This window comes from Rhineura floridana, chromosome 8, assembly GCF_030035675.1.
Source record: "Rhineura floridana isolate rRhiFlo1 chromosome 8, rRhiFlo1.hap2, whole genome shotgun sequence".
NCBI classification, from domain to species: domain Eukaryota; kingdom Metazoa; phylum Chordata; class Lepidosauria; order Squamata; family Rhineuridae; genus Rhineura; species Rhineura floridana.
The window spans coordinates 47427994-47455399 of record NC_084487.1 but is presented as its reverse complement, the minus strand read 5'-3'; the positions used below and the strand labels follow the sequence as shown (position 1 = coordinate 47455399).

At 44.9% G+C, this 27406-nt stretch overlaps 1 protein-coding gene across 6 annotated transcripts in view; it reads right to left on the bottom strand.

The window, feature by feature from the left end:
• The window catches only part of LOC133390522 (meiosis inhibitor protein 1-like), a 47824-nt gene that overhangs the window by 5291 nt on the left and 15127 nt on the right, over positions 1 to 27406 (bottom strand). For 2 of the 6 annotated variants that reach the window (XR_009764416.1, XM_061639294.1), the window contains exons 8-19: positions 26166 to 26280; positions 25399 to 25515; positions 23623 to 23722; positions 21590 to 21724; positions 20570 to 20684; positions 19016 to 19107; positions 17726 to 17867; positions 17063 to 17174; positions 15831 to 15891; positions 15400 to 15497; positions 1701 to 1875; positions 1463 to 1610 (exon numbers count right to left, since the gene is read on the bottom strand). Coding sequence is in view for 5 of the 6 variants with exons in the window: in XM_061639294.1 (XP_061495278.1) it covers positions 1463 to 1610; positions 1701 to 1875; positions 15400 to 15497; positions 15831 to 15891; positions 17063 to 17174; positions 17726 to 17867; positions 19016 to 19107; positions 20570 to 20684; positions 21590 to 21724; positions 23623 to 23722; positions 25399 to 25515; positions 26166 to 26280 (1410 nt within the window). In the remaining variant the exon portion in view is untranslated. Of the gene's footprint in view, positions 1 to 1462; positions 1611 to 1662; positions 1876 to 15399; positions 15498 to 15830; positions 15892 to 17062; positions 17175 to 17725; positions 17868 to 19015; positions 19108 to 20569; positions 20685 to 21589; positions 21725 to 23622; positions 23723 to 25398; positions 25516 to 26165; positions 26281 to 27406 lie in introns of all 6 variants that reach the window. The other 4 variants (XM_061639296.1, XM_061639295.1, XM_061639298.1 and 1 more) reach the window with 2 other exon arrangements.

The following is a 27406-nucleotide window of genomic DNA, read 5'->3' as shown; positions in this document are numbered from 1 at the left end:
ATCAGAACATAATCCTCCTAAAAGTCATCTTAACGGTAAGAATTTCAATGTTCAGTTATACAAGAGGAATAGTAATATGAATATTAACTCAACAGTTTAGCAAGCAGGAAACATTCTCACAAAAAAATCACATGCACCAAATTTCAATAAAAATAACAAATTGCATCCTAGTATGCTTAGAATACTGGAAGAAAGGTAAACAACAACTATCTTCCCAGTTCAATCACCTCTTTCTAGACAATTGCTTTTTATTGCAATAGATGCGATATGGATCCCAGCAACTGTACATTTCCTTTTGGTTGTAAGGATATCACATTTTACCAGGGCTCAAATTCTAATACTGGTTGGTGGGAAAATGCAATTCTGTCTCCACCTATTACTTTTATTGCACATGCTCTGTAATTGTACAAATGTAAAATGCATGTTCTGGATATACAATACAATAGCAATCCTGGTAAGAAGGGACAATCCCTCCAATATCTTTTTGCCAAAGTTTTGTTCTTTTGTTTTAGTGTCCTTGGTGCTTGTGCACTGCCCTCAAATATGCTAGTATAGCACTGGAGCAGACATCCAGTATTCCTGTACTGCCTCACTATTCAACCATCTTTATTGGGGGCGGGGATTCTCCTTGCTTAGATGGGCCCTACACTACACTATTGTACAAAAACAGAGGATATAATACCCATCTAGATCGGTTAACAAAAAAATAGTTCAAAATAGAATGATGGTTATTCTCCTTTACCTGGCCCCATCCTTCAGGCCACCTTTGTCAGGCGAGCAGAGCAACATATGATATTTTGATGATGCCACATGACTGACAGGTGGGTTTCTTGCCTTGTTAAATTCCCTTATGTGGGGTTTCTAAGCTTGGAAACCATAATGCAGTTGGCAACCCTATGTTTTGCAAGCCTCCCCACACTTCCCCTTTCCAGCCGTGATGTCAGGGGCAGAAAGGAGCCATGCACGGTGACTTGAAAGAGCAGCACTGGAAGGTAGAAATGGTTTCCACTGAACAGAAAAAGCTTCCCCCTTCTTGAGCAAGGTCCACTCCTATCACCCATGAACTGATGCCTTACTCCAGCAAAGAAACAATCAGGAGCCCACTTTAAGCTCTTGATTGTTCCTTTGAAGCCCTGCCCTTACCCATCCCACACCTGACACCATGTATGTCAGGTGTAGTATCGGTGGGCATGGCCACCCAAAACGGCCTGGCAGGCCAAACAGAGAGGACTGGCGGGCCAAGTTTGGCCCACAGGCTGGAGGCTCCCCATTCCTGCCCTACAGCAACACTACACTCTCATAAAGAAGGATGGAATATTGTGCTACTGGTCCTGTATCTTGGCTACCAGCACCAAGGGAACAAAACATGACTGGATTGTCTGGAAAGGCCCGTCATTGGTAACAAGCTTTCAGAAACGTGATGGTTTAGATTTTAAAAGCTGCTCTTGGAAGCAGTGATTACCAAGTCTAAAGCTTTAGTCTTGTCTTGACAAATTGCTAGAAGGTACAATACAGCTTTGAAGACATATGCGGGTGGACAGTCTCCCTGGTCCTGGAGTGACAGAAGAAAACTTCTTATAGCTGAGAAGAGCTCTGCTTCTGGAACAAATCTGACAGTAAGAGGTTTTTGTTGTTGTTTTAAGTTAAGCTGATTGATCTCACCTACTGATGTTTTTTCCTGTTCATGCCACTTCACGTACCTGTCTTCTTGACTAAAAGCAAAGTAGAAAAGAAGCAGGAGGCTATACTGGTGACTACGAAGTGTTTCATCTAAACAAAAGGAATCTGGAGTCTCAGAAAAGAGGGCGAGGCTTTCCTGTACCCCAAAGTTTAACTGCGGCAGACTCCTTTGGAGAAGTTCCGATAGGTCATGCTCTAAAAACAAGCGCAAACACAAACATGGAGCTGCTGGCTGAGAATTCCAACATCTGTTTGCCCTCTCCCAAAACAAAAAATTGACAATAATGGTCCATGCTTCCCTCACAATGCATATTTATTCCACCTTACCCCACAAATGAGAAGGGAATGGACCATTGGTCTCACCTGAAGGGTGATTTTCATAAGAGGACTGCCATCAAGCAGGTAACATAGCTCCACCTATCGTCCAAAGGCAAGAATGTTTTGAAGTCAAGACTAGGGGCATCAGGCCCCTCCCACTCTCCAGTTCATTCGCAGTGAGTCCAAAGAGAGATATCTAAAAATGCAGGAAAAAAGGCCAACCGCCTACCAGCAAGAACATAACACAATAGCAATATTCATAATAATATGACTCTAACATAGCGATATAACAGTAATAGCAGTCTTGACTTCACTAGTAAATCTAAATATAATAGCACAACAGGAATATATAAAAACCCCAGAAAAAATATCTAGGTATCCTCCAACTGGGAGGGTCATGATGGCAGTCCTCCTATGAAAATCACCCTTCAGGTGAGACCAATGGTCCATTTTCCACAGGAGGACTGCCATCAAGCGGGATGTACCAAAGCAGCCCATAACAGGGAGGGACCACCCACATCCTAATCATCATTAAGAACCTGTTGCAAAACTCGCCTGCCAAAAGAGGCATCGGCAGAGGCATAATGATCTATTTTGTAATGCCTTATAAACGAATGTGGGGTAGACCAAACAGCAGCTCTGCAAATATCAGCAACAGGAGCGTTGGTAGCAAAAGCAGCTGTAGTGGCCGCTGATCTAGTGGAATGAGCCATTACTTTAGATGGAACAGGAAGCTTAAGGGACTCATAAGCTAAGGTAATACATGCGCGCAACCAGTGGGATAAGGTGGAATTAGCTACTTTATGCCCCATAGAACGTGGATGAAAGGATACAAACAAAGACTCAGTTCGTCGTATATCCTGGGTCCGAACATCCAACGAATGCCAAGCCTTCTCTAGAGGATGGGTAGGATTCGGGCAAAAGGAAGGAAGAACAATGTCCTGGTTGCAATGGAAAACTGAATTGACCTTGGGACGGAAGGAAGGATCAGTCTTCAGCACAACAGAGTCCTTGTGAAAAACACAGAGATGGCGGGCAGAAAACAATGCGCCCAGTTCCGAAACTCGTCTCACAGAGGTGATCGCAATAAGGAACAGGACCTTGAAGGACAACAGACGTAAAGGCACAGTCCTAAGGGGTTCGAACGGAGGGCGTTGTAAAGCCTGCAGAACCTTTGACAAACTCCATGAGGGAAAGCAGTGGAATACAGCCAGTGAGCGTAGAGCGGTTCCCCTCAGAAAACGTTTGATGAACGAATGCGAGGCAATAGTAGCACCAGCGGAGGACACTGAGAGAATGGACGACAGAGTGGACGCATGTCGACGTAAGGTGTTGGGTCTAAGCCCCATCATGAGGCCCCTATGAAGGAATTGCAGCACCTGTTGTATTGTGGCCTGGGAAGGATCGAGGTGCTGGGACTGACACCACCTGGAGAATGCCACCCAAATATGTTGATATATACGAGTGGTAGATGGTCGTCTCGAGGCCAATATAATGTCAATAACAGCGTCAGACAGGCCAGCAGACCTCAAATGTCCCTGTTCAAAAGCCACGCTGTTAGGTTGAGCCAATTGGGGTCCTGATGCCATATTGGGCCCTGGGATAAGAGGTCTGGCCTGACTGGGACAGTCCAAGGGTCCATCACTGACATGGCAAGGAGATCCGAGAACCACGGTCGACGGGGCCAAAATGGTGCTGTCAGAACCAGCTTGGACCTCTCGCGTTGTGCCTTCCTCAAGGTTCTGGCTAACAGTGGTATTGGAGGGAAGGCGTACAATAGGCCATCCGGCCACGGTAGGGACAGAGCATCCACCGCTTCCGCTGTCATGTCCAGGTATCGTGCGAAGTACCTGGGTAGCTGGCAACTGCGACTGGAGGCAAACAGATCGACTGAGAAGACGCCGAACCGACGCTGGAGAAGATGGAAAATGGTCGGATGAAGTTTCCATTCTCCCGGAAAAACCTGTTGTCTGCTGAGCCAGTCTGCTGTCACATTCCAGATTCCTCTGAGATGTTCTGCTTTCAAGGATTGTAGATGCTGTTCTGCCCAGTCGAATATGAGGTAAGCTAGGTTCTGCAGAGAACGGGACCTGGTTCCCCCTTGTCTGTTTAAATGAGATTTTGCACACATGTTGTCCGTTCGAATGAGAACATGGTCCAAGGGGAACAGAGACTGAAAATGGAGCAGAGCTAAGTGGACAGCCTTTAGTTCCAGCCAACTGATGCTCTGAGTCTGCTCTGCTTCGGTCCAACCCCCCTGAACAAACTGGGAGTTGCAGTGGGCTCCCCAGCCGAGACTAGCATCTGTGGTGATAACAGTCCTGCGGGGTTCTCTGAACGGAGTGCCCTGGGTGAGATGTTGGACCCTCATCAACCAGCGGAATGAAAGACGCAGTGCGGGGTTCAAGGGGATTGTTCGATGATTGGACCTGGCAATGTCCTGCTGAAACGGTAACAAAGCCCACTGAAGTTGGCGAGTATGAGCTCGAGCCCATGGCACAATATGGATGGTGGACAGCAACATTCCGAGAGCCCTTGCGAGAAGCATGACGTCTGCGGTTACGTGGTGCATCAGAGACCATGTGATGTCTATGATAGTGGTTATGCGGTCTGGAGACAGGAACACCATCGCCTGCAGGGTGTCTTACATCGCCCCTAGATGTTGTAGGCGTTGGGTTGGTTGGAGATGGCTTTTGTCGAAATTGACTAGCCAGCCGTAGGTCTGCAAGACATGGAGCGTGAGCTTTAGATGGCAATGAGCCAGCTCCCTGGAACTCGCCCATATTAAAAGATCGTCCAAGTAGGGGTAGATATGCACCCCTTGAAGCCGGAGGTAAGCCTCTAGGATGAGTAGCACCTTGGTAAATACTCTCGGGGCAGACGAGAGACCGAACGGCATTGCTCGATATTGAAAATGCTGGGGGCCAAAGGCAAACCGAAGGAATTTTCTGTGGGCTATGCAAATAGGCACATGGAGATACGCTTCCTTTAGGTCAATAGAAGCCAGGAAGTCTCCTTCGTGAAGGCTTTCTGTAATGGAGTGGAGGGATTCCATTTTGAATCTGCGATACTTTACGCAACGGTTGATGAACTTGAGGTCCAACACCGCCCTCCATGACAGATCTCGTTCGGGCACAGTAAATAGGAGGGAGTACACCCCTTCCGATCTCTCTGTTGTAGGGACTGGCTCTACTGCCATTGTGTCCAAGAGGTGATGTATGGCTGTCTGCATGATGCAGTGCCTGGATGGTGCCTTGGGACAAGGAGAGGGATGAAATCTGTCTGGAGGGGTTGCCCAAAACTCTAGTGTATAGCCATAACAAAAAAGATCTCTGATCCAGGCGACCTGAGTCAGACACAGCCAATGGTCTCCAAACAGAAGCAGTCTGCCCCCGACCGGTATCGCATCAGTACTGTCTGTGCTGGCGAGACCCTCCCCGATATGAGGACGTTGAGGTACCTCTGCATCCCTGGTACTGACCTCTGCCTAGGAAACGTCTGTTCCAGGCTCTCCTGGAGGAACGGAAATCATTGGTTCAGAAATCGCAGCCTCGTTCCCCGGGCCGTGCTCCTCGAAAGGGCTGGGTCGTGTGGTATGTGAAACGTCTGAAGGGCCTGCGATCAACGTTCCTGACAGTGGCCAAGACAGGCTTCCAAGCATCCTTGGGGTCAACAAGTACTGCCTTTAGGGCTTCCTTGCCAAAGAGTAATGAGCCCGAATAAGGTGCCCTTGATAAGTTAACCCTGGCTGTAGAGTCTGCTTGCCAGTGATGAAGCCAGAGGGTCCGCCGAGCGACTACCTGAGCTGCCATAGCTCTTGCTCCCAGCTGATTTGCGTCCAAGGTGGCATCAGCCACAAACGCCGCCATCTTGCGTAATTTCACCAGTGACCTCCTCAGAGAGACAGGATCGGGATTAGGATCATCTAAGAGGTCATCCAACCACATCATCGCTGCCCTGGAAAAGATGGAGGCTGATGCCGAGGCTCGCATGGAGAAAGCAGTGGTCTCATGGTTTTTGCGTAAGGCAAAGTCCAGCCTCCGCTCAGTGGCGTCCTTTAAATGTGAGTCCCCTTCCCTCGGCAAAAGGGGTCTAGAGACTAGACTGGAAATCGGCTCGTCTATACCGGGGACGGCCAGTCTACTTGTAAAATCCGGAGCCAAAGAGTAAAGCTTGTCCGCAAGGGCGTTAAAACGGAGTGTTTGTAATGGGTGAGACCATTCGTCCTTGGCCAGTTTGGCAATAGGATCTGGCACAGGAAGATAGTGCTCTGCTGGTGTGGGGGATTTCAGGACCCTGGCCCCTTTAATAGCGGGAGTGGTAGCTGCAGGTTGTGTAGATTGGAGACCAAGGGTGTACAATACTCTGCAAGCAAGGGACTGATAATCGGAGGCATCAAACAGGCGATAAGGTGTATCCTCCTCTTGTTCCGACTGATCACTCCACTCGTCTCCTTCGGGTTGCATAGCAAATGATGGATCCTCCCCACAAGAAACGTCATCAACAAACCTGCCCCTGGCAATGTCAAAAGGGTTTGGAGAGCATGATGGATCTGCCTCATTGCGTGCATAGTGGCTCATATCATTGGGTTGTCTGCAAACACTCCGCTGAGGCATGGCAGTGACCTGTGACTGTGTTGGAGAGAAGAACGACAGCATGTCTTGTAGTTGCGATATGAACTCCTGAGACAGCTGCAGCCCCGGTGTGGGAGATGGTTGCACTTGTAGAGGCAAAGATATGGGCGGTTCAGCAGGCTGAGAAGATGAATGAGCCCTAGGTGGTAATATGGGAGAAGGATAGCTGGCTGCTGGCTGGTCAGGAAACCCTGCAAAGTCCTCCTCGGAGGATGCGGCCAGAGAATTAAAGAGATTTGTTAATGGTTCTTGGCCCACCTCCTCAGAAACCGGGACAGAGACGTAGCGTGCCCGCTGGTTGTGCTGTGGCTGGATATATGCTTGGTTTTGGCAACTGCTTTGGTGTACTTGTGCTTGGTTGCCTTAGATTGTTTAGGCTTGGTTGCCTGAGCTGTCACTGGCTGTTCCGCCATCATATATTTTCGAGGGGGTTCAGTACACGGCCACGGATGGGGCAGAATGTACAGACCCAACAGGCTCAGTACACAGCCACGGATGGGGCAGAATGCACCGGCTCAGATGGCTAAGTATATGCCCGCGGATGGGGGATAATATACAGTTCCAAACAGCCTTAGTACACGGCCATGGATGGGGCAGAATGTATAATTTCGAACAGGCTTGGTACACGGCCATGGATGGGGCAGAATGTACAGTTCCAAACAGGCTTGGTACGCGGCCACGGATGGGACAGAATGTACAGTTCCAAACAGCTTCAGTAGTCAGCCTCAGTCAGCAGTTTGAGTTGAGAGACCTGTGTTCTACTCTGCAGCACACACACAGAAACTGACAAAGAAAGGCCTTGAAAAGAATCCTCTATTATTGTACTCTGCAGCACACACACAGAAACTGACAAAAAAGGCCTTGAAAAGAATCCTTTACTGTTGTAAGGGTTAAACAGAAAGGGCGGGAAAAGGGGGAACGAATAAAATGGCACCCGCTAAAAGAGCGGGAAAATAAGCCAATCAGAAAAGCATAGGGACGAGGAAGAAGCAATGGCGGTCACTGAAGAACACCAGTGAGCTGAAACAGGGCGACCGAAAACACTGCTGCAGCAGAGCGGCGTCAAAATAAGCTCCACAGCCGTAGGGCTGAAGGACGCAATCGCAGCTTTAAGGGCCAGCCGTGAAAATCGCTGCTGAGGAGGCAGAACGGCCTGTGAAATGTACCATTGGTCTCACCTGAAGGGTGATTTTCATAGGAGGTATCCCATCACTGCGGGTAGTAGTGACTCCACCTATTGTCCGAAGGCAAGAATGTTTCTGAAGTCAAGACTAGGGGCGTCAGGCCCCTCCCACTCTCCAGTTCATTCGCAGCGAGTCCAATAGAAATATCTAAAAATGCAGGAAAAAAGGCCAACGGGCCTACCAGCAAGAACATAACATAATAGCAACATTCATAATAATCTGACTCTAAAATAGCGAGATAACAGTAATAGCAGTCTTGACTTCACTGATAAATGTAATAAAATAGCGTAACAAGCATATATAACATTCCCAACAAAATATCTAGGCATCCTCCACTGGGAGGGTCGTGATGGGATACCTCCTATGAAAATCACCCTTCAGGTGAGACCAATGGTACATTTTCCATAGGAGGTATGCCATCACTGCGGGATATACCAAAGCAGCCCATACAGGGAGGGACCACCCATATGCTAATCCTCATTAAGAACCTGTTGCAACACTCGCCTGCCAAATGAGGCGTCAGCAGAGGCATAGCGATCAATTTTATAATGCCTTATAAACAAGTGTGGGGTAGACCAAACGGCAGCTCTGCAAATATCAGCAACAGGAGCATTAGTAGCAAAAGCAGCCGAAGTGGCAGCTGACCTAGTAGAATGAGCTGTTATACTAGCTGGAACTGGCAGCTTAAGGGACTCATAGGCTAAGGTAATACATGCCCTTAACCAACGGGATAAGGTAGAATTGGTTACTTTATGCCCCACAGACCTCGGGTGAAAGGATACAAACAGAGACTCCGTTCATCGAATCTCCTGGGTCCTAGACAGGTAAGTCTTGAGAGCCCTCCGAACATCCAACGAATGCCAAGCCTTCTCTAGAGGATGATTGGGGTTCGGGCAAAACGAAGGAAGCACAATGCCCTGATTGCAATGAAAGACTGAATTGACCTTGGGGCGGAAGGAAGGATCAGTTTTCAGCACAACAGAATCCTTGTGAAAGACACAGAGATGGCGAGCAGAAGACAATGCATCCAGTTCCGACACTCGTCTCGCAGAAGTGATCGCAATCAGGAACAGGACCTTGAAGGACAGCAGACGTAAAGGCACAGTCCTGAGAGGCTCAAACGGAGGGCGTTGTAAGGCCTGCAGAACCTTTGACAGACTCCATGAGGGAAAACGGTGGACTACAGCTGGTGAACGTAGAGCAGTGCCTCTGAGGAAGCGTTTGATGAACGGATGTGAGTCAATAGGGGCACCAGTGGAGGACACTGAAAGAATGGACGACAGAGTGGACGCGTGTCGACGCAATGTGTTGGGTCTAAGTCCCATCATGAGGCCCCTATGAAGATATTGCAGTACTTGTTGTACTGTAGCCTGTGAAGGATCGAGGTGCTGAGTCTGACACCACCTGGAAAAAGCCACCCAAGTATGTTGATATATACGGGTGGTGGATGGTCGTCTCGAGGCTAGAATAATGTCAATGACAGCGTCCGACAGTCCAGCCGACCTCAAATGTCGCCATTCAAAAGCCATGCTGTTAGGTTGAGCCACTCGGGGTCCTGATGACATACTGGGCCCTGGGATAGGAGGTCTGGCCTGACTGGTAGTGGCCAAGGATCCGTCACCGACATTGCAAGGAGATCCAAGAACCACGGTCGACGAGGCCAATATGGTGCTATGAGCACTAGCCGTGCCCTCTCGCGCCGTGCCTTCCGCAAGGTTCTGGCTAACAGTGCTATTGGAGGGGAGGCGTACAATAGGCCATCCGGCCACAGTATTGACAGAGCATCCACCGCTTCTGCTGTCGTGTCCAGGTATCGTGTGAAGTACATGGGAAGCTGGTAATTGCGACTGGAAGCAAACAGGTCGACTGAGAAGGGGCCGAATTGACGCTGGAGAAGATGGAAAATGGTCGGATGAAGTTTCCATTCTCCTGGAAAGACTTGCTGTCTGCTGAGCCAGTCCGCTGTCACATTCCAAATACCTCTGAGATGCTCTGCTTTCAAGGACTGTAGGTTGTGTTCCGCCCAGTCGAAGATGAGGTAAGCTAGATCCTGTAAGGCACGCGACCTCGTTCCCCCTTGTCTGTTCAAATGTGATTTTGCACACGTGTTGTCGGTTCAAATAAGAACATGGTCCAAGAGGAGCAGAGATTGAAAATGGAGCAGAGCAAAGTGGACCGCCTTTAGCTCCAGCCAATTGATGCTCTGAGCCAGTTCTGCTGCGGTCCAAACCCCTTGAACAAACAGAGTTGCAGTGGGCTCCCCAGCCGAGGAGACTAGCATCTGTGGTGATGACAGTCCTGTGGGGTTCTCTGAACGGAGTGCCCCAGGTGAGATGTTTTACCCTCGTTCACCAGCGGAATGATAAATGCAGTTTGGGGCTCAAGGGAATTGCTCGATGGTTTGAGCTGGCAATGTTGTGTTGGAACGGCAGTAAGGCCCACTGTAGCTGACGAGTATGGGCTCGAGCCCATGGAACAATGTGAATGGTGGACACGAACATTCCTAGAGCCCTGGCTAGAAGCATGACGTCTGCGGATGTTTTGTGCATCAGGGATCTTGCGATGTCTGTGATGGTGGTTATGCGGTCTGGAGACAGGAACACCACCTGCGCTCGATGTTTCTGACTGTGGCCAAGACAGGCTTTCGAGTGTCCTTAGGGTCAACAAGCACTGCCTTTAGTGCTTCCTCGCCGAAAAGTAAAGATCCAGCATAAGGTGCCTGTGATAGATTAACTCTGGCAGTAGAGTCAGCCTGCCAGTGACGAAGCCAGAGTGTCCGTCGGGCCACAACCTGAGCCGCCATGGCGCGTGCCCCTAGCTGATTCGCGTCCAAGGTGGCGTCGGCCACGAAAGCAGCTGTTTTGTGCAATTTTATTAACGATCTTCGCAGAGAAACAGGGTCTGGATTGGGATCCTCGATGAGGTCGTCCAACCACATCATCGCTGCCCTGGTAAAAATAGAGGCTGATGTAGATGCCCGCATAGAAAAGGCGGTAGCCTCATGAGACTTGCGTAAGGCGAAGTCCAGTCTCCGCTCAGTGGCATCCTTTAAATGAGATTCTCCTTCCCGTGGCAAGAGAGATCTGGAAACTAAACTGGAAATTGACTCGTCTATGTCAGGGACGGCCAGCTTGGTAGTAAAGTCCGGGGCCAAAGGATAAAGTCTGTCCGCAATGTTATTAAAACGGTGTGCTTGTAAGGGGTGAGACCATTCATCCTTGGCCAGTTTAGCGATGGGGTCTGGCACAGGTAGATAGTGTTCTGCTGGAGCAGGGGATTTCAAGACCCTGGCCCCTTTTAAAGCGGGAGTAGCATCTGCAGTTGGGGTGGATTGAAGGCCTAGGGTGTTCAACATTCTGCGCGCAAGAGGCTGGTAGTCTGAGGAATCGAAGAGGCGATAGGATGTATCCTGCTGTTTCGAATGGTCACTCCAGACGTCTCCTTCGTCTTGCAGCGGAAATGCGGAATCTTCCGCACCAGAGACGTCATCAGCAAACCTGCCCCTGGCAATGTCAAACGGATTTGGAGAACATGAAGGGTCTGTCTCACTGTGAGCAAGTTGGTCCCCACTGTGTGGAGGTATAGCGGGAACTTGTGATGGTGACTGTCTCTGAGCGAAAAACGACAGCATGCCCTGAAGTTGAGTAATGAACTCCTGGGACAGCTGCAGTCCCGGAGATGTAGCCCGTTGCTCTTGGATAGGCGGAAGTGCAGACGGCCCCACAGGTTGTGAAATAGAGTAAGCCCCGGGTTGGGTGACCGTTGGATGCTCAGAAAAGCCAGGGAAGTCCTCCTCATCAGAGGACGCAGCAGGAGACTGAAAGAGGGTAGTTAACGGTGCATGGGTTGAACCCTCTGGATCTGGAGCAGAGACATAGCGAGGTCGCTTGGTTGTGCTGTGGCTGGCAAGATGTTTTGTTTTGGCAACAGCTTTAACATGCTTATGTTTGACCGCCTTAGGTGTTTTAGGCTTGGTCGTCTGGTTTGCCTCTGGCTGTTGTTTCGGCTTGGGTGCCTGGGTTGTCTCTGGCTGTTCTGCCATCATATATTTTAAGGGTAGCAGTGCACGACACACGACTGGGGCAGAATGCACAGACCCGAACAGGCTCAGTACACGGCACACGACTGGGGCAGAATGCACTGGCTGATGGCTAAGTACACTGCCACGATGGGGCAGAATGTACACTATGAACAGGCTTAGTACACGGCCACAGATGGGATGGAGCAGAATGTACAGTCCAAACAGGTTTGTAAGGTTGCCTGGGTTGTCTCTGGCTGTTCTGCCATCATATATTTATTAAGGGTAGCAGTACACTGCCACGATGGGGCAGAATGCACTGTTCCGCCATCTTATATTTTCTGTGGGTATCAGTACACTGCCACGATGGGGCAGAATGTACAGACCCGAACAGGCTCAGTACACGGCACACGACTGGGGCAGAATGCACTGGCTGATGGCTAAGTACACCGCCACGATGGGGCAGAATGTACACTATGAACAGTCTTAGTACACGACCAGAATGCACGTCCAGATATCTTGGCACAGTATCCGTAGGTGTGGTACAGTATGGAGCAGAATGTAATATTTGCACAGCTTTGCACAGTATCAACAGCTCTGGTACACGGCCACGGATGGGGCAGAATGTACAGTTCAAACAGCCTTATATAGTATCAACAGCCTGGGGCAGAATGTACAGTTCAAACGGCTTTGTATATTATCAACAGCCTTGGTACACGGCCACGGATGGGGCAGAATGTACAGTTCAAACGGCTTTGTATATTATCAACAGCCTTGGTACACGGCCACGGATGGGGCAGAATGTACAGTTCAAACAGCTTTGTATATTATCAACAGCCTTGGTACACGGCCACGGATGGGGCAGAATGTACAGTTCAAACAGCCTGGTATAGTATCAACAGCCTTGGTACATGGCCACGGATGGGGCAGAATGTACAGTTCAAACAGCCTGGTATAGTATCAACAGCCTTGGTACATGGCCACGGATGGGGCAGAATGTACAGTTCAAACAGCTTTGCATAATATCAACAGCCTTGGTACACGGCCACGGATGGGGCAGAATGTACAGTCCAGACAGGGTTTATTGGGTATCAACACCTTGCACACTAGGTATCAGTTGCAGCAATAACAGGCTTTGTACAGGTCCAGCAGCTTTTGTATATAACCAACAGCCTTTGTACATGCCCACGGATGGGGCAGAATGTACAGAGCAAACAGCTTTTGTATAGTATGGACAGTCTTTGTACACGGCCACGGATGGGGCAGAATGCACAGTTCAAACAGTTTTGGTATAGTAGGAACAGCTTCAAGCAGTTGCAGTATTCAAATAGTTGCAAGAGGCAGCAGCAGTAGCAGAGAGAAAACTATGTAAATCACGCTGTGGGGCTGCCAGAAAGCCTTGGCTCTGCAAACTACAGCCCGTGTAATTGAGACCCCCCTTTTTGGCACTGTAACTGACTAGACAGAAAGAGACAAACAAAATGGCGGCTGCAAAAAACGGCGGAAAAATTGGCCAATCAGAGAAGCTTGGGGTGATAAAGAAGCAATGGCGGTCACAGGAACGCACCAGCAAGCACAAAACAGTCTCAAACCAAAACTCTGGGACCGCTGGGCTGGGAGAGCACGATTGGGCTCAGCAAATGAGGGAAAGAATGAGCCGCAGCCGCGGGCTCTAAAGGCAGTTGCGGTAGGCTTAAGATGCCGCAGACGAGCCGGGGGAGGCGGAGCAACCCCACCAGATAGGGGCTCTGACACAGAGCCGCAGCCGCAGGCTCTGGAGCTGCCGCGAGAATAGGCGGCAAGGGGGGGAGAAAAAGGATAGAGGCAGCGGGGACAGAGAGCTGCAGCCGCAAGCTCTAGTTAATTGTAGTTCGCCTGCTAAAGGAGGGAGAGCCACAGCCGCGGTCTCCCCGAACGTCCGTGAGACACGGAGCCTAGGCTCTGGGGCCGCCTCAAAAAGTTGCCGCGGCAGTAACCAAAGACAAAAGGAGCCGCAGCCGCAGGCTCCTTGTAAGTGCCAGCCAAAAAAGGCACGAAATATGCGGCGCAGCGGACCAGGAAGCTGCAGCCACAAGCTCCTGAGTAGAAACTACGTCCGCCGCCTGAGGGAAAAAGGGAGCCGCAGCTGCGGTCTCCCTAAGAGCCGTTAGGCTGGTGACGAGGGAAAAAACGAGGGCAAGGGAGAACCCCCCCAACGAAATTCCCCAAAACAAATTACGTATAGCCAAAACAGCTGAGATAGGAGAGGGGAAAAGGAAGGTACAGGAGTACACACACAAACCTCCCACCCGTCACACAAATACAGAGAAAACTTATCAGAAGCTACGCTAGCAAGAATTTCAAACTTGTTCGGTACGAAGGCAAGAATGAACTGGAGAGTGGGAGGGGCCTGACGCCCCTAGTCTTGACTTCAGAAACATTCTTGCCTTCGGACGATAGGTGGAGTCACTACCTGCAGTGATGGCATACCTCCTATGGAAAATCCCTACAGTCGTTGAGACAGTCGCAGCTAGCGGGGGGGGGGGGCAATCGGCAAAGAAAGCTGCAAAACGGGAAGGAGCCGCAGCCGCAGGCTCCTGAGGTCAGTCGCGGCGAGATTTAAAATGCCGCGGAATGAGCCGGGGAGGGAGGGAGACGGAGCAGCCCAACTAAATAAAGGGTCACTGGAAAGGCAAAAAGAGCCGCAGCCGCAGGCTCCTGGGGAGGAAAGACCAAGGGAGCCGTCACGAAAGTAGGCGGCAATCTATAAAATACACGAGACAGTGGAAGCGCAGAGCAGGAAGCTGCAGCCGCAAGCTCCTGGATTAAGACTGCGTCTGCCGCCTGAGGAAGGGAGAGCCGCAGCCGCGGTCTCCCAGTAGGTCGCCGTTCAGGCAGGGACTGAGGAAACAAGAGCAAAGAGCAACCCCCCAAAGAAATTCCCCAGGACAATAAAAAACAAAGACAGAAAAAGAACAATCAGTCCCACACACACTAAATTAATTAACAGATACACAAAACTTATCTACGCTATCTTATACTCCAACTTGCACGGACAAAAGGCAAGAATGAACTGGAGAGTGGGAGGGGCCTGATGCCCCTAGTCTTGACTTCAAAACATTCTTGCCTTTGGACGATAGGTGGAGCTATGTTACCCGCTTGATGGCAGTCCTCCTGTGGAAAAGCCTTCCCTCTCCCAAAACAAGAAATTGACAATAATGGTCCATGCTTCCCTCACAATGCATATTTATTCCACCTTACCCCACAAATGAGAAGGGAATGTAAAATATCCTTCATAGTTCATGTTATCCTACATGAGACCACCATCCAGTATAAGCATCACAATGAACTCATTCAGTTGTTTAAGAGATTACAAAAAACAAAAACAAAATAGCCACCCAGATGGTGCAAGAACCTCCCCTTTAATTGAAGCCATTTTATATCACCAACACACTAAGTCCATATAGGCAGTCAAGTCACAGAGTATATTTTCCCCAGACTTCCCACCACCACTTCTGTTCCCAGATACACAGCAGTATACTACAGGTTCAAAGAAAACCCACAAAAATCACTTTAGCAAACTTGCCCTCTTGTGAAGAATCCACCAGTTTCTCAGATGATGAATGAAGATTAAGACATATGCTTTGGAGGAAGCTAGAACAAGCTTGATTCAAACAAGGGTTACTTGAAAGAGAAAAGAAATTATGTAAAATGAGAAACTGGCAGTATGCACTTGGTCAAGGCATCATCTTTGGTTTAATTATATATTATAATATTAGCCGTGAAATCCCTAAGTCTTAAGGCAGTATAATTGTACCACCTCATAGGCTTTATTTGCTATTTTCAGAGCAGTCAAAATTAACCTGGTACTTAAAGAGTTATAAACCTCATGTCTTCTAACTGAAAGGTCAATGTTACAAATCCACGAGAATTTCTAGAGGTTAACACATGAAAGGTGAAGATAAATATTTAAAGAGAGTTGAGCATGAAATTTAGTTTTACTATCCCATTAAATACCTTTGTCCAGTGCAGAATTTAGCCTTCAGTTCCAGGTTCAGGTAGATGAAAGAAGATGATGCTAGAGGGAAGAATAACTGTGCTCATACAAAATGCTTAATATATGCTAAAATGGTATTATTGAACAACTAAATGAGTACCTAGTCAATCCTCACACAAAGAAAAACAATAATTTCAAGGTTTATGATACAATCACATTCCTAAACTCTGAATAATATAACTGGTTCTTTGCACACTCAAACACGATTTCATGCCTCGCACTTTCTGACATTTCTAAGTTTCGCTATAGATGCTCCCGCAATAGGTATTTACTCTGGAATTGCCACTATAGAATTACTGCTTTATGGGACAAAAGACCTTGTTTTTTCTTCAGGCCGTAGATTATCCAACTTTTTGGAACAGTAACAGTACCACAGTCTCTGCAGGTACTAATGGTCTTTGCGCTTCTCTTCTGTCTTTTTTAAAGTGTGGTTCTGAAGTGCACAGTGACACAATGGGCAGGTGAGCTTATCAACATGCACCTACATTTTGGTATATCTTTATTATCACCTTTTTAATTGGCTCCATTTTATCGTATATTGTTATTTTTAATTAATCTTTTAATTTGTTTGAACAAATAATACTTAAATGAAAAAAAATTAGCTCAACTTTTTTAAAAAAATGCTTAAAAACATGCTGCCCTTTCAGGGGGCATCATTTTAGCATCATAGTTTTTTCCCTGTTATGTATTATTCAGCTAAAACAGTTTTAGTCTGCTTTTTTTAAAAGTGATTGAAGAAACCATGCAACAGCACCTAAATAAAAAAGGAGTCTTTATACAACTTAAACAAGGTATTCAAAATAGCTAGAATAAAGTTAATTTTTTAAATGGTGTGATCAGATGAGTTTCCCATCCTCACCCAGACATGGCTATGTCACACTCACTAGCATGGATGGAACACAAGATGTACACACACTATATCCCCTGAAGGATGACAGCTAAATTGCAATTCTGTATTTAGCTTACAGAAGAGCAATGACTGGATAACACTGAGCCACCAGCTTGGAAGTACCTGAATTTTGATTGGAGAATAAAATATCTGAAATCAAATCTACTCTAATAGATGCTTTGTTAATGTTAGGATTCTTACTGAGCTTTCTGTCTCATTAACATTCAGCAGCAACAAATTCTACATATATAATATATATTTCTGAAAGAAAAATTGAGAATATCTTCTTCCAGTTCTCCTTACCCAGCTTAATGGAGAATCTCTTACGTGAGTCTGGCATAACACTGAATAAGATGTTGAGGGTTGAGATGAAGACTTCCATGAGAGCTGGACGGACAGCCCTTTCCGAGTATTTCTGCAGGAAAAAGAGTCAGGCATGCTTTCCCCGTTACAGACAGAAATAATATGTAGCTCAGAGGAAACATGAGGAAATCTTTTTAATGTGCCTGACAGGTTTTATAACTTCAAACCACAGGTATAGCCTAATAAAAAGCTCTTGTCCAAAAACAACTTGTAACAAGAATCTAGATGTACAATAATTTCTTACGATGGCCTTAATCTTTAGATGCTTCTCATTTACTCTCATATACCAAATAATTAGGGTAGGAAACAGAAGGAAGCACATAGCAGCATTGCCTCTATTGGCTTAAACTTCGTTTTGTCACAGTTTCTTCTGTTTGAGCCACAAACTATGCCATGTGTGCTGAGTGCTGTTGCAGACAGGTCCTGATGAGGCTTCCCACAGACTTCTGGTTAGCTGCTGTTAGAATAGGATGCTGGACTAGATGGACCTTTGGCCTGATCCAGCAGGGCTCTTCTTATGCTCTTTGCTTTCCTATAAACATATATGAACTACTCGATGCTAAGGTGGAGGTAATCCTAGAGTGGGATGAAAAGAAACCCTACCATGACTATGGGAATGCAAAGAGAGTCAGATATCCTCAGAAGAAACTCAGAAAAGCTTTTCAGTGTATCTTCATTCTCTGAGTTGGGAGCAGTGAAAGCATTCTCCTGAGCCACAGGATCATTTTGGTATTCAACCGCTAATCTAAAAAGACACACAGAGATGTCAGACAGAAGCTATTACTTCATTTTTCTATAGTATCCCTTCATCCTGACCAGCCCCCAACTCTAGTGCTGTGCCTGGAATGTTGAGTTTGAATGTGTAAAACACAGGTTCAATCTCTTCTCTGTCATAAAGTTCACTGGGTGGCCTTGAATCAAGTCACTAGAATCCAGCCTACATCTTTAAAGAATGTATTTTGAACACGAGGTGATGAAAGAAGCCAAAACTGTGCCCAACTGTGTCAGCTGTAAGTGTCAGGACTATGTGTACATATGGTTGTACAAGCAATCAAGATTCCTGATCAGGCATACATTTGTAAGCGCAGAGTTCCATTATCACCTTACACGGAACATCCAAAGGCCAAGGTCAGAAGGCATGTTCCTACTTTCCTTTCCATGCACTTTGAAAATGTGAATTGGACTGCAAGTGCTCAACCCAGCCTAATTGAATGTGTGAATGTGAATGTAGCAAAACCAATATATGAACAACTAATCCAAGTAAGGCAAGTGGGGACTTACTTAACAAGCCCCACCAGACGCCCGCAAAAATCCCACATCTGGTTAGCAAGAGCCGCACAGTGCACAGCCACCACCCATGAAGCTCCCGCAGCTCTCCTCCTCCACCAGAGCACAACTACATCCGCAACACAAAGGCAATGAACAAGTACATTTAGTACATACAAAGAACATAGGTGGTATCCAATGAATTTGTTCTGTCAGTGCAAAGATTTCAACTTGCTCAACAGAATTTCCCCCTCTTCTCCTCGTGCGCTCCCCACACCCTCCCTACATTTGCTCCAGAGGACTGGGGGAAGACCCAGAACAGATTTAGGAGACATGGGGGGGTAGAGAGAGGGGAAGAGTTCCACTGTGCAAATGGAAATCCTTGAGCTGACAGAAAGAGCTGGATACTACACTAAATCTACAGATGAATGGCTATTGTGCCCCTTGAATGTAGCGGAACAAAACAGGAAACCCTAGTTCATACCCCTTTAATGATAGTTCAAGTATAGATGCAAGCTTAGCACATCTCCACTACAAGAATCAGATGAATGTGCATAAATTGATATCAGTGTTTGTAATGGATTCTTAAGTGTTCCTAGGCCAAAGATGAACAAAAATCTCTCTCACCTACAAGCATTTCTGAAGCTCTCTAAGGCACTCTGCAGGAACTGTCCCTGCTGTGAAATTGTTTTGTTCCAATATCTGCTCCCTGGTTGACCCTGCAGCATTGAGATGAGGAGAAATGATGCTTCATGCCATCAGAATATCATACTAAGATTAACAGTTCCAGTCACCAAACATGAGTTTTGAAACCCCTTTAATCAACAGCATTGGCTTTTTTGCCCTTATTTCTTTCTTTTTGACTACCATGAGTCAAGTTATGTTCAGCAGAGTGCAGACCAACTTCTGATCTTGAAAAATCTAGAAGAGAAATTCCCTCTTCTCTTGTCAACAAATAAGAACAAAGATTTTAATACCTCCCAGTGTTTGGGTTATATCACATTGTAGATAAAACTAGTAATTTTGCTGCACCCCTAAGTACACGTGTGCTGTTGAATTAAGGCTGCAATCCTGTACATATTTTCTGCAGAGGAAGTCCCACTGAACTCAGTAAAACTTACTTCCAAGTAAATATAAAGATTAACTTTTTCCTTAATTCACCCTAATAGACACCAGGAGACGCTAAACAATATTTTCCTCATCTTAAGGACATGATGGAGAACCTCTGGCCCACAGGCCAAAACTGGCCCACCAGACTTCCCTATGTGGCCTGCGAGGCTGTCATGACAGAAGGTGTGGGTGGGTAAAGGTGAGGCTTCAAAGGAACAACAGCTTAAAGTGGGCGCCCAGTTGTTCCTTTGTTGAAGCAGCTGACGGCAGTAAGAGCGTGCCATGCTCAAGGAGGGGAAGCAGTTTCCATTTAATAGAAACCACTTCTCCTTCGCAGTGTTCTTTGAAGCCATCTTGCATGGCTCCTTTCCACCTCCGAGCAGTACAGGGAGGCTTGCAAAGCATAAGGCTGGCAATGCCCCTTGTGCTACATGGTTCCTAAACTTGGGAGCACTGCATAAGTAATTTTACAGGTGGGACAACCCACCTGTTAATCATTTGACATAATGATCTCATGTGATTGACAGGTGGGTTGCCCCACCCACCTGTCAAAGTTGGCCCCTAGAACCAAAAAGGTTCCTCACCCCTGAATTATACTTTCATGTAGCTGGTAAACAATATCCTTCTTAAGTGTATGCATGCACACACACACACTTTGTAAGTGACTACTCTATAGGGTTTAGCACCAACATGCAAACAGTTATTCATTTATATATTTTAACCTTGGTTAGAAACATATACTTTGGCATCCTGTTATTTTGACCATCTTTCTTTTAAATCCCTGCTCTTTTCAAGCACATTGGCAAGTTAGTCCTATGAGGAAATCTCAGTGTGGAAATCTGGTGGAAGATTCAGTCCTAAGTTCATTGAAAAGTTCCATGGAATATCCTCTGGAAAAGGATCAACTGTCAAGCGGAACAACAAATTTTCTAATGAGGGAGGGATTTTTCTGGAAAAGACTGCTAGAATCCCACAACTAATTAAAAAAGCAAATCAGAGAGAGGAGTTTGCAAGTATCACATATATGGCCCAGTGCCAACCAGAAAGAAAAAGCAATAGCGAGTGACTAACCATGAGCCTCCTATTAAGAAGTGGCAATGGGAGATCAGTACATCGCTTCAGTACACCTTCAACCAGCTTCTGTAATTCTCTGTATTGAATTGGTAGAATGGTCACATGATCTTTTCTGAGGTGAAAAGAGCAAGAAAAGATAGGCAATTAAGTTGGAAGCAAACCTCAGTAGAGGCAACGCTTCCTATAGGTTCAAAGGCCAGCAAAATCAAGAGTACAAGGAAGGACCAACCTGGGTGCCATTGTGACAGTTCTGAATATTTGAATACAAAGCTGACCCAATCATAAAAATAGAGAAATCAGTTTGTGGCCTTGTTTTTAAAAGCAAAATAAAAATGCAAATTAGTGCAAATAACATACACAAAATGCATTATTTTAGGGGAAATTATGCGAAACTGCATACAAACCTGTGTATATTAGAAAAAAATCACACTAAAATGCTGATGAATTTTCACGAGGACTTAAAAAATGCAAATTGCTGCCTAAATGTAAAGAAACAATCTTAAGATGGAAAAATGAGAACCAACACGGACAGTTTCTCCTACCCTTACACATAGATGAGGGGTACTGAGCTCTCCCTGCATCTACCACTTATATTTCCCCAAGTGTTTTTTGCCCAGCCAAGGTCACATCTGGCATGAGAGCTTTTGTTGAAGGGAAAAGCACTTGAAAGAAGCTGTAGAGAAGTAAAACATGGGTGGGGGCCTGGGGGAGGGTTATCAATCCCTCATCCACACATCCCTTATTGTTAAAAATCAGATACAAACATACATATGCCATCTCCTTCTTTCTACATGTTTGAGAAAGTTCTGTGTTTACTGCTACTGTAAAATCTTCTTTGGCCCTAAAATATTAGCAAACTACAGCTGGTATGAAATGACCGCATTCTAATGGCCTAGAGTATTCACCTTGTATGGGACAAAGCAGCTGAAAGTAACTTAGAGAAACAGATGCAAAGCTAAAGGAATTAGAATTATGTATCCAACTGCAAAAAAGATCACAAAATCTTTTTCTACTTACCTCAGAATTGCAGCCACAGCTTTCACAGCTTCAGCTGCTACTTCAAGAATAGGACAGTTTAAAGCTTCCAAAATAACACTAATAGCATCTTTAAAGACAGAGATATTTGTAAGTAATTTGATTTCTACTGGTTGCCTGAAAAGAAATGTAGATCAAATATTTAAATCATAGCCTCCTATAGAAAGATGCCCATTTTTGTTAAATTTAATAATAAAATAAATATATATTAGTGAAATGTATCTCCCCCCCTTCCTCCCAAAGGAGCCTAGGGCAGCAAAAACAAGCAATAAAACAATAAAAACATCTTAAAAACAATTCCAACATAGATGCTGTCTGGGAAAAGTCTACTTAAACTTTTTTTGGAATATGCGCACACGCACACACCAGTATAGGAATCAAAATGTAATCAGTTACTGCTCAGTTGGGATTTGGTCTGAAGGTTTAAATTACATTACTGCACTAAGAGTTAGTTTCTCAATAATAAACTGAAGTATGCTATGCATGCACACCATGAAAGCTTTCATTACAGAACATCTGCCCATCTGTAAGCCTGCTGATCTCCCTAATAATAATTTCCAAATCTTTTAAAGTTTTGCTTTTCTATGGATTCTATGAACCAAAACAAATGGATACCTCTTCTAAAATCCTTGTAGACACATTACATGTTTTATAGTTATATGCAAAACATGTTATATGTACCCATAAAAGTGTTATGTGTACATGCATGCTTGGAGCCACATGTATCATACATATCATGTGCCGTGGTGAGAAATGAGTTTGCTGCTGTATGTGAAGTAGCCCACAGACTCCTTAAAGAAAAGATTTGAGGCATTTTGCTCCATGTACAGTGTTCTAGTATCAAAGACTGTCAGAGCCTGCATATATTTTTTAATAAGGAAACAAAATATTTTGTTTCCAAAAAGAGGTGAAAGTGCTATGTGCTTACATACTTGGGCAAGTGGCCACATATGAAGCCCCCCAAAACAATCCTACAATAGGGCCTTCTCGTAGTAACCCTATTGTGATATAATCATTTAGTATACTGTACATTTCATCTTGAGAACAAGATGAATGGCAACAACTCAATATCATCTACATTTGGGCTCATATTCTACTAGCTTTGTGGATTAAAATTGGTGAGACACTCTGCATGTGGGCCTGGCCCTATATTCTTCAACATCCAAAAAGCTGCCAAAGTAGCATTTAAGTATTTGCACAAACTGATCCCCACAAAACAAGAGCAAAACAACAGTCAAACTGCTAGTTACTTGCTCAATCTAAACATTTATTTATTTATTTACAGTGCAATCCAAACCCAAGATCTGCCAGGATGAGAGAGTTTGGAACAGGCAGATATTGGACTATCTTGACTGAGCTGGGGCTGAGCCAGGGCTCAGCTGGTGTAATTCCATCATCCTACCTTAGCCTGGTGACATAAGCGGATCTATGCTAGTTAAGCCAAGTCAATTTATGCCAGTGTATGTCCAAAAAAATGGGATGTTCCGGTGGCAGGGCAAGGAGAGACTACCTATTCAAAACCTCTTTTAGCTCAGTCATATCACCTGGCAACCTGGTGGAACTTACACAAGCAAAAAGGGAGGTATAATATAAGTCAAACTTTATTTTAAATGCTGGTTTTCCCATCAGGCTGGCTCAGCCAGCAGCAGCCCTGCTCCTGAATGGAGTTTGGAACAGGGGTAATTTACGCTGGCGTACTTTATGCAGGTGTAAGTTCCACAAGCTTCCTATATATAGGATTGCCCATGAATTGCTTCCCATAAAACATACCAAAGCAATTTAACAATAAAAATTTCTATATCTATATATATATACACAGAGAGAATTTCAAGCCCAATGCAAATTGAGACTAGGATCAAAATCTCAACATAAAAGACTCTCTTTTATTTATTTCACAAGAAAGTTAGTGAACGGCATATAATAGTTTCTGAGCATTATCTGGACACCTCATTAGTCAAAGTTGCTTCCCCCATTTTCCCAAATTAAAGGCAAGCTGGAACATTGAACTCTCATACCTTTTCAAAATTTCAGTGAAAAGTAGAAGTCCCTGCTTGTGCAATTCCGCATTATTAAGATGCAATATTTCTTTCAGGCTCCTTAAAACAGGTTCAATGCCTAGAATAAAGTTCATGGATTTTGGCATGTTTAAATATTTTGAAGAAGGTTCTTATAGAGAAGAGGAGAGCTGGGAAGATATGGGCAAATTATTTTCTCCACCTCAAGACAGAGGCTGTCTGGGCTCACACCTTAGCACACTACTACAGATGTAAGGCATTTAGGAAGCACTTCACAACTTTAAAAAAGGCTGTCAGAGTTCTGAAGGAGAAAACAAACTTGAACTGTGAAAGGAGTTTTTTAAAAGTGTCTTAGATCAAATCAGTGCTTACATTTGAAATGACAGAAAATTACTGATAAATGAAATATATAAATGCTATAGAAGAAAAGCAAACAATAAAAAGAGCAAGCGGGATGCACCACCATCACAAATGTCCTATACAATAGTGACATTAGTTCATTCACATTAACATCAGAAGTGCCCCAGCTGAACCTTCGAAAAAACTTTCCTAGAAACAAAAAATAAACAAAAGGAGGGTCTTGAGCTTTTGCTGTTATCAGCACAATACTTCATGTTGCTAGAAAAAAAAAGTTGGTGTCCATTGTAATGATGGCTTTTGAATGGTCAGTGGTTATTAGGGATTATTGGCCAGGGCAAGGTAACTTCCTTTCAGCATACAAATACCAACTGAGAAAGCATTTAAGGCTGCATTCCTATACCCACTTATCCAGAAGTAAGCCTCACTGAACTTAATTAGGCTTACTTTTGAGTAATGTATAGGATTGTGCTGTAAATTGCTTACAATCAACAAAAAATGCCCTCTGGAAAGTCTGATATTGCAATATACAAAAACATGGAAGTCAAATAATGGTTACTTCCAAACTAGAGTCTTTTTAGATTGTTGAGTCTTTTTCACAATTATCTGGAAGCAAAATTAAAATGAAGATTCCACGTAGTGCTATATTATCCAGCAAAGAACTTCCCCATGGCAAAAATCCTTCTACATTACTTATTCACAAGGCTGCAATCCTACTCACCCGGGAGTAAGCCCCATTAAATTCAATAGGACTTACTTCTGAGTAGTTATGGTTAGTATTGTGCTGTAAGTCCCATTCCGCAAAAGTCTCCTGCAATGTTATTAAAACTGTCCTTCTTGCAGGTTCATTCCATTATTACTTTCTGTTTAGCACAGCTAGAAAATTAGTTATAAGCTGCCCCTTAGTCATTTGGCTTCTGATCCCCATTATGAATGAGAGGGAAACTTTAATTACAAATTTTTCATTATCAGTTTTTCCTTTCAATTATTTCACAGAGAAGTAACACAAACTTGCTATAAAAGTGGAAAGAAAACAAAATAATGAAAGGAAAGCAGTAATTTAAAGCCATCCCCTACGATAGGCAACAGAAGCTGAGTGATTAAGAGAAAATTCATCACCTGTCTCCCAACTTTGCTGAACAGGATGCAATAAATGAGCTGAACAGGTAGCTTTTGACTAAGGGCACAGTAGCCTTTAAAAGTCTCAGTAGCACATCTGGAGTTGCAGGTGTTATTGTAAAACATTTGTCACAAGTCAGTTCTCAAAAAATCATTGAAGAATGACAGACAAAATACTAGCAAGCAATGATTGGTCAATGATATCATCTAAATTATCTGTGAAACGTGAAAGAAAAAAGAGTGATGAACGAACAAAAGGTGACAATTTCAGAGAAAAGGCTATGGAGAGTGGTGATTTACCATAGACAGTGTGGCACTTGGAAAAGAAAAGTTGTTCCTCAGTCAGGAGCAGCAGGCAGCAATAAATTGACCAGATGAGAATTTCACTCATGCAGAAGAGACACTCAAACAGGAACTCTGCAAGCAAACACAAAAATAAATTAATTGTAGCATCAGCTGAGCCCAACACAACTGTTTCCAAAAGGAAGGAAACAAAAGAATGAAAAACACAAAGGAGCAAATGTTAATTTAAAACTCTGCAACATATTCTGGAAACTACCAAACCTTGAGATTTTCCCAGAACAGCTCAGTTAAATTCAAAGACAAATCGAGCTTTCTGCTCTCAATACATGGTAAAACATACATGTTTTGAGAATAAAAACAGAGAGCTCACAATGGAGACAAGCCTAAAATAATAACTTCTCAAAATGCTAGCAAACCTCAAAGCAAGCTGATAGCTCGTTTTTGCATTTTTAAATTACATTATTATGAACCAGACAGAATGATCCTTCAAGTAACCCAGTTCCAAACTATTAAGGGCTTTAAATCTGAAGTATTTGATGTGGTTGAATATATGAATATGATCCAAAAGCTTAGGATACATTAACCATAAAATTCTTCTTAGACTTACAATTTTTAATTTATTTCATTTTTGAGGTACCATTGGTTAATAGTGCTGCAAGAGAATGACTGCTGTAACTATTCCAAAGATAAGCTTTGCACTCAAGAATCATGATAGCCTGCGGAATGGCAAACAATAAACAGCATTATCTGATTATTTTTGTTACCTGGGATATCTGCATGGATAAAGGCAGGAGCATATTTTGCTGGAGAATGCACCAGTACAGCAGCCATACACTGAGCACTTGCTACCTGTAATGTCTCATCTCTTGACAACAGCAGCTGTGAAGAACATCAAAACTGGAGTAAAGAGTTGTCATTACACTAAATTACAACAGCTGGTTTATTAGGAAAATTATTAGGAAAATGTGTTTACTGAATGTAAATCAGAACAAGAATAATAAGATAAAAAGCAGCCTTTCCCAACCCTTGGGTCACCAGATGTTGCTGGACTACAATTCCCATAATTCCTGACCATTGGCCATGCTGGCTGGGGCTGATGGGAGTTGCAGTCCAACATCTGGAGACCCAAAGTTGGAAAAAGCTGCTTAGAGCTTATATTCTGGTTCACACGTCACACTATAATAATAATAATAAATAATAATAAAATTTTATTTAGCAGACGCCCATCTGTCCGACCGAACGGACACTCTGGGCGACGTACAACATAAAATATAAAATACAATCTGCTCATATACATAATCATCACATTATTAATATCATAACATCTCATCTGAAGACCATCTTACATTAATACAGTGTAAAACCTAACCCACCCCAGAGATCCCATAGGCCTGCCTGAAGAGCCAGGGCTTCAAGGCTCGGCAAAAAGTCAACAGGGAGGGGGCATGCCGAAGGTCAAAGGGAAGTAAGTTCCAGAGGGTGGGGGCCACGATCGAAAAAGCCCTCTCCCTGGTCCGCACCAACCTAGCTGTCTTAGTCAGTGGGACCGAGAGAAGGTCCTGTGAGGCTGATCTTGTTTGGCGGCATATTTGGTGATACTGGAGGCGCTCCTTCAGATAAACTGGGCCGGAACCGTATAGAGTTTTAAAGGTTAAAACCAACACCTTGAATTGGGCCCGGTATACAACTGGCAACCAGTGTAATTCAATCAACACTGTGGGGTGATATGATCGCGGCGGCGGGTCTGCTTTATTAAGCGTGCCGCTGCGTTTTGTACCATGGTTTAGTGCAAACATGTGAGCTTCTAGACAGAAGATTGCAAGCACTTCTCCCCGATTATTTTGTTGATGCACCGCTGAGCTAAGCCAGTTTGGCTTAACGTGTTGTCTGAACCCGAGTTCATGGTTTAGCTCTCCCAGAAAAAACACAAGAGAGCTAGATCACAAGTCCGGATTCAGACCATGACTTAGCTCAGCACAATTGTAGCAAAATGATCAGGGAGGAG